The sequence below is a fragment of the Coenobita brevimanus genome, chromosome 98 (genome assembly GCF_032717465.1).
Source record: "Coenobita brevimanus isolate Jiangsu-jjx chromosome 98, ASM3271746v2, whole genome shotgun sequence".
NCBI classification, from domain to species: domain Eukaryota; kingdom Metazoa; phylum Arthropoda; class Malacostraca; order Decapoda; family Coenobitidae; genus Coenobita; species Coenobita brevimanus.
In genome coordinates, this window is record NC_137051.1 from 10323478 (window position 1) to 10330880 (window position 7403).

The 7403-nt window shown below is 42.7% G+C and overlaps 1 protein-coding gene across 2 annotated transcripts; it reads right to left on the reverse strand.

Annotated features, from left to right (window-relative positions):
* Positions 1 to 528: 528 nt before the first annotated feature.
* Positions 529 to 5228, reverse strand: LOC145414191 (phosphoenolpyruvate carboxykinase [GTP], mitochondrial-like). Of its 2 annotated transcripts, XM_080283766.1 has the most exons (3): positions 5093 to 5228; positions 3633 to 3756; positions 530 to 2598 (listed from the first exon to the last, which is right to left on the reverse strand). In XM_080283766.1, exons 1-3 carry the CDS (start codon positions 5140 to 5142, stop codon positions 796 to 798), a joined length of 1977 nt encoding a protein of 658 aa, XP_080139892.1. In that variant the 5' UTR covers positions 5143 to 5228; the 3' UTR covers positions 530 to 795. The 2 variants fall into 2 exon arrangements, with proteins under 2 accessions (XP_080139893.1, XP_080139892.1); XM_080283767.1 differs by lacking the exon at positions 3633 to 3756 and having other exon boundaries at positions 529 to 2593; positions 5088 to 5203.
* Between the last annotated feature and the right edge of the window lie 2175 nt (positions 5229 to 7403).

Consider the following 7403-nt stretch of genomic DNA (forward strand, 5'->3'; position numbering starts at 1 on the left):
CAGTTATCCTTGTGTGGCATGCTTCTTGCAATATCTCATTAGCAATACAACAGTGACAGTTTAATGCAAATTGATTTACAAGATGCGACATGATGAAACTGTCTTAAGTCAATTTCAGAAGCAATCTCTGTTGTTTCCTTTGTTTAATATCGCTTCTAACGTTCTTCATTCTGCACTAATGATTACCTTGTTCCATTCTTATTATACTACTTTTTATTAAGCACTCAGTAAATGTCATATTTCATGCAATCTATTATTTCCCTGTTGCGCATTCGCCAGCACATTATATCAGACTGCGACAGGTATCTTGCTAGCGATCACTCTACCGACTTTACCTTATAAACAAATAGCAAAATTTGTAAGCAAATCGAGTTAGTGTAAGCGGTGAAATCACAGCTGAATTACAGAAAGCAGAGATATATGTTCACTTTCTGTGAGAGGATTTATCTTCTTGAAGGGAACTAACAAATCAGGGACAAGTGAGCTATATAAAATATATTTAAATTCTTCATATAAAGTCTTGATTATCACGAGCATTACAGAGCGTAGTAAAACCCACGTAGGAGTAACTATCAATCTCACCGACTGATGTAATGAGGATTAGAGCCAGACTCACGAGGGACGCAGCCCTACAGACCGTCTGCGGATGAATTAAAATGCAGGCATGATAGCGATTCATGAGGAATAGATGAGTGAATATTATATTCAAGCGTGAAGTCACAGACATCACAGCCTGAGTGTTGTCATTGTTTAACGTGTGTGAACTTAATGCTAAAAGGGTTCTCATACCCCTCATTACATCTTCTCGACTCTCTTCTCGAGTTTCTTCAGCTGTTCGTGCACTTCATTGGGTAGGTCGTCGCCCACCTGTTCCTCAAAGTACTTGGCAATGGCGCGCACCTCACCCTCCCAGAAGCCCTTAGGAAGCCGGAAGAGTTCGTGAAGGTTAATCTGGTTGGTGTCAAGGTTGGTCATGTTGAGGGATCCTGGGGAGGGAAGAAGGCCAATGGCACTCTCTTCTGCCACATCTTCACCTTCCACACGCCGCAGAATCCAGTCCAACACACGCACATTCTCCCCAAAGCCAGGCCAGATGAAACGACCCTTCTCGTCTTTGCGGAACCAGTTGACGTGGAAGATCTTGGGCATTGGTTTGGTGGTGCGGGTCTCCATGCTGAGCCAGTGGGACAGATAATGACCAAAGTTGTAGCCAAAGAAGGGTCGCATGGCGAAGGGATCATGCATGATGACCTTAGCTTTGTGTTCTGCTGCTGCTGTAGCCTCAGACCGCATGGCAGCACCCACCAGTACACCATGCTTCCAGTCATATGCCTCATATACCAGTGGTACACCCTCAGGCCGGCGCCCACCAAACAGGATGGCAGAGATGGGCACACCAGCAGGGTCTTCCCAAGCTGGGTCAATGATGGGGCACTGGCCAGCAGGTGTACAAAACCGAGAGTTGGGATGGGCAGCTGGACGGCCACTCTCGGCACTCCAGTTCTCCTCACCCAGCCATGATCGGATGGAAACGTTGTTGGGAGTCTCCTTCTCCAGTCCCTCCCAGAAGATGCCGCCATCACTGGTCTTCGCTACATTTGTGAAGATGGTGTTACTCAGCACAGTCTTCATGGCTATTGGGTTGGTCTTCATTGAGGTTCCTGGTGCTACACCAAAGAAACCGTTCTCGGGGTTAATGGCACGCAGGACTCCGTCTTCATCAAACTTCATCCAGGCAATATCATCACCAACACATTCGATCTTGTAGCCTGGCAGTGATGGGGTCATCATGGCTAGGTTGGTCTTGCCACAAGCAGAGGGGAAAGCTGCAGCAATGTACCGTTTGACTCCCTGTGGGTTGGTGATCCCCAAGATTAGCATGTGCTCAGCCAACCATCCCTCCTGTCTAGCCAATGTCGAACCAAGACGCAAGGCGAAGCACTTCTTTCCAAGTAGAGAGTTGCCTCCATAGCCAGACCCAAAGGAGATTATTTCATTCGTTTCAGGGACATGAGTAACTATAGTGCGGGCAGGGTCACATGGCCAATTATTAACTAATGGTCGTGCCAGTGGCAGTGGGCAGCCCACAGAGTGTAGACAGTGCACAAACTCTTGGTCTCCTAAAGTGGCTAACACCTGCTCACCCATACGTGTCATGGTACGCATTGATGCCACCACATAGGGCGAGTCTGTCACTTGCACACCAATCTTGGAGAGTGGGGAGCCCACAGGACCCATGGAGTAGGGCACCACATACATGGTTCTTCCGGCCATACATCCAGGGAACCGCTCTGCCACTGCCTTCTTCAAGTCTTGTGGCGACATCCAGTTGGCCAACATGCTCTTGACACCCTCCTTGCCAGCAGGAACAGTTTCTCGCTTGTCTTTGGTTACGATGAAGGTCTTGCTCTCAACTCGTGCCACATCTCCAGCGTCTGTACGTGCCAGCCAGCAGTTTTTGTACTTGGGTAGTGGTTCGATCATTCCTACCTGTTGCATCACGTTCAGCAAGTGACGCAACTCACGTTCACTCCCATCACAGATATAGATGTTGTCGGGCCGACACAACCTAGCACTTTCCTCCACGAATGTCCTAACCTGTAACAAAAATTAAACATAATTAAACAGTGTAGTTAGCCATGATTCCATCAATTATATATTCCTAAACAATTTGGTATCAGTTCAACATGTTGAGTCGTATCACAGATGATGATGATGATGACGATGATGACTTTTAGTGTATTGTAAAGCTTTCTGAATGGTATTGGTGGCTATAATCTAGCGTGAATGAAAAATTAATCACATCAGTATTTACAACTATAGTTCCAGTTTTGCAGTGAAACAAGTCCCGCCTGATGTATGATTATCAAACAAATTGTATTCATTGCCCAGTTAATTTACAGTTATTCTGTGGGATTCCTGTAACTAAGTGGTGTGCAAAATATGCTAGTATTGAAATAATAAGGCAAAATCAAGATTTTAATTCCTCACAGTCTAGACAGTTAGCCTACTTTGTAGGAAGTTCTTAAGTATATTTCATACAGACTTTCCTATAATGCTGATAAACTTCACTCGCACCCAATAATTTTACGAAGTAACACTATCACTGATGTCCGGTGTAATATTTAATAAACTGAAAACTAATAGGAAGTGCTTGTTTCGAGCCTGATTTTAAAAAATATATATATATAATAACCCTACGTATCAAGTGGGTTGGTGGAGGATTAGTGCCCCTCCCTGTAAAACAACTCAGAGTCACTGGCCACCCTGTGCGGGATTATGGCGTCTGGCAATAGATAGATAGATAGATAGATAGAAATTTAATCGCACAAGCCTTATGATGCGGGCAGAGAACTGATGGCTTAAATGATGTCATGTTTTCCACTGCGAATCTGCGAGTAAACGTACACGTCGGGCCCTTTTTTCAGCTTTACAAGATATCCGTGATAGTTACTCGGTAAAAGACTTAGATAAGAGTGAAGCCTGTCTGCACTTACAGCCATAACTGTACAGCATACCCAGAAGCTTTGTGGGAGCATGCCTGAAACTGGGTAATGTTCGGAGGCTTATTTTGCCTCTGAAAGGTGTATGAATAATTGTATATTCTCACATGGAGCTGGAAGAAAACTAACCTTTGGCTTGAGGTTGGAAAGTTTGCCGTGGGTGACCTTGAGGCTGCTCACTTCATCAAGTTTGAGTTCCTTCTTGGCAGCCTCAGCAGCCGCACGGGAGGCCTCTGTAATCACGCTCCTCAGTCTGTGGAAGAAGTTGGTCAGAACACCCATTTCAATGTCATTTTCATATTCAAACTGGGATAGAGTGAGAGACTGAAATTAACCCCTTCAGTACCATGACGCTATTTTCTTTTGTTTGTGCCATTCCGTGGTTATTTCATTTAGGTAGAAAGGTTCTTCTAGCAGGAGCAGTTACATAATAATCTAAAGTAATCCCATAATTTTTCAGTTCTGGGAGATCCTTCCTTACTGAATAAAAGCGTCTGATAGTAGCAAGTATACAAAAGATAAATGCAGAGAAAAGGCTATGCTGGGTTAATATTGTAAAAAAAAAAAAAAAAAAAAAAATCAGTGCCGTTCTCGTTGGAAGACTAAGAAGTCATGCACGAAACAGTTAACGATACAGCATGACCCTCCAACTATATTAACGACGGGTAAAATAGTTGCAGTTTCAATAACTTAAGTACCAACAAGTTAATCGTCCGAATTAAATAACCCACAGGGAATAATTAGACAATTTACAAATGCCTATAGGAGGTATAGGTCGAGCTGAGAATGAACATTAAGGTGGAATCTAAGCCACTCAGGACTTCTATTAGCACAGATATAATTTATGATCATTTCTAAGCCACTCAAGACTTCCATTTGCACAGACATAATTTATCATCATTCAAAAGTTAAAGGGGACAAAATAGTTTAGTTTCCACAGGGGTGGTGAGAGAGGGCGTACTGAATCATATATAGGCAGGCCATGAGAAAAGGAAAATTATATTAGATGAGAGAGAGAGAGAGAGAGAGAGAGAATGTATGTCAATGGACGGAAAAGTGAAAGCACAAAATTAAAGGACAAATTAAACAAATTAGAAAAAAAGGAGTATTTTAGAGAAAGACTGTTTAAAACTGTATGAATATTAAAAAGTGTGATGATGTGAAAATATTTAATTCACTACTGTACAGTATATGCGTGAAGTACCAGGTAACGTAGAAATTAAACACCATCAATCCAGTGACGTTTTTTGTCTGCCACTTTCCGACAGTTTTATTTACTTAGGAAAAACGTCTCATACTGAAGATCATATAAAACCTTTCCCTTCCACTTCGAAGTCTTTCGTGGGGTAAGAATCTATTATTTTACGATCGATTTCCTGTCGCAACTAGAATATGTTGTGGCAAGAGAAACTAAACAGTAGCAAATTCTGCTCTCCCTGCATTGTCCTTGCGAAAATAAATCTTAGTTACGACGGTGAATCAGTCGTAAATATCTCACCCCTGATCTGAGTAAAACTATCTGGAGGTAGCAAGAACAAAATTGAAAATACATCATCGGAATGAAGTAATTAAACATATTAAAACCTTACCTTTGCTCCTGCATGTTGTTAGCAGAGTTATTGATGCTCGTGACAACCATTTTGAAGAATTTTTGTTTAGGTGATTGTTGTAGGTGTGGTGATGAGGGTGATGATGGTACTTATGTGATGACCGTGACCACAGCTAGCCAGCCGAGTGACTTCCACGGCGTCACTTGCAGGTTATATACCCCTTCCACGAGTGCCCTCTTGCCCTTGACGTCACCCGCTGGACAAGGTGCGGTGATTTTTTTTTTTTTCTTTTATGTAGCTTTGGGTGATTACGGTTATTTCTTATCTGTCATTACGGTGCATGTTTCGATCATTTTCGTATTACCATCTAATACTGTCATGATGTGGCAGTAAATTATAGATTAAGTAGTGAAAATGAGACGGAAAAGTACAAAGACATTTAACATTTTACATGCGTATGACGAAACTGGTTGCTGGGCGGTTGCTGATTGGTCCGCCTGAGCCGCGCCCCTGCCAAGCTGGACTCTGATTGGCTGCCGCTTTGCCACACCACCTTGCCTGCCTGTCGCTATGTGGGTCCGTGGAGAGTTATCAGAGGTAAAGATTTAATACTCCCAACATTCTCTTTAATAGAATTGGTTGTAAAGTTCGTAAATTTTAGCTACACAGAAATAAGAACGGTAAGAAGCCATTGACATACTGGGTGAACTGCCATTCCCAGTGAAGTAACGAGGCCCATGAATCCCATTAACAAACTGCGTCGCATTAAACATTATCTTCCAGTTTTGTGAGGGAACGATTTTCCAGAAATTTATTCTTGATATTTTTACCATTCAGCTATGTGCACAGCGGTGCACATTATGACATTATTGACTTACATTCATAGAAATTGTTTTAACCCACATCAGACATCCCAAGGATTTTCCAATCATTTCTCTCACCGTCCCTTGGTAACACATCGATAGCTCGGCTGTGGTACGATTCAGTCAGCCGAGGCTCTGATAATAAACTATTGTTGTACGTTAAATTTCGAGCAATCAATTGACAACAAGCGAAGACTTGTCACTGAATGAAGCTTGGTGAACAAGGGAAAGATATACTAGAATCAGTTTAGCCGAAGCTGGTCATTGCCGGTAATGCCATGTGGTGTTGACGTCAGAGCCTCCCACTCAGCTGCCTCCAGGGACGATGATGAAGTGTGGCACACCATCAGAGTACTTGTTGGCAAGCGGGTAGTACATAGAAAGTACCCATATAATTATGTGTCTGAACCTCTGCTGGATAAGTAATCTCTGATCCTAGACTCGTAAATCTTCCATATTGTAGGAACCGGCGCTCAAAGCGCGAAGGAGTAGTGTGCAATAAACAAATCTATGCCTAGCCTATATAACTAATTATCTCTATCTATCTGTCTGTCGTCAGACGCCTGAATCCTGTAAGGGCTGGCCACAGGCAGATAGCCTATACGTCGCCCCATCCTCTGCCATTTGAGTGTCCTACCTCCAACTTACACACCTCTCCCTTCACACACACCACAAAGCCAGTCAGGAGACAGGACATGTGTGCTGGGCAATCCCCAGGTCCTGTCCTCCCCACTTACTGTTTTTTTTAATCAGCCCATAACACCACTGACCGGGCTGATGTATTGCCCGGCCTGCATTATATGTGCAGGGAATCTTTCAACGAACGAACGAACCTCTCCCTTATCTCGACTCCATCCCATCATCTCATCCTTGGTCTCCCTCTCCTTCTCTCCCCGTTCACATCACTCACATACTCTCCTAGTCAGTCTCATTCTCAGTCTCCACAGCCAGACCATCTCAGAGTATTTAATTACTTTTTCAACTACCGTCGATTTCCCTTAACTAACATTGTCTCGCAATACTTACGAGCGACATTAGCAGCCAGAGGGTTAAAGAAAATGAATATGTACAGTAATAGATGAAACAGAAACGTCAGTAACGACATACGGTAGTAATACAATTGTGGGACTTCAGCCTAGTAGAGGAAAATCGCATTGTTGCTGAGTATGGCAAAATATTTTACTTTTTTTTATTCATTCATCATCCTACTCTTACGATAAAAAATTTACGTGTTTTCCTGTATTACCATTATAGCAAATTTTGGTATAGCTTGTGAACGCAGTACCTTGTTTTATTATATTGTTAATGTTACCAGGGATTTATTTTTACTGTCGTTATAGTGGCAAAATAGTTTGGAGTATAATGCATAAAACTATGGTGATTATTGGCAAGTAGTGACCATACCGCACTACATTTCCCATACTTAAAGCTCTTTATCACTGCGATCATGGTACTATCATTGCCAATATTTTGCATATAATTCATCT

Bases quoted from the DNA above. Each gene is read 5' to 3' on its own strand.
- LOC145414191 (XM_080283766.1), bottom strand. From the start codon at position 5,142: ATGGTTGTCACGAGCATCAATAACTCTGCTAACAACATGCAGGAGCAA. The intron at 3,757-5,092 runs GTAAGGTTTTAA...CTTCTTCCACAG, and splicing joins AACAACATGCAGGAGCAAAG to ACTGAGGAGCGTGATTACAG. The intron at 2,599-3,632 runs GTTAGTTTTCTT...TTTTTGTTACAG, and splicing joins TTTCCAACCTCAAGCCAAAG to GTTAGGACATTCGTGGAGGA.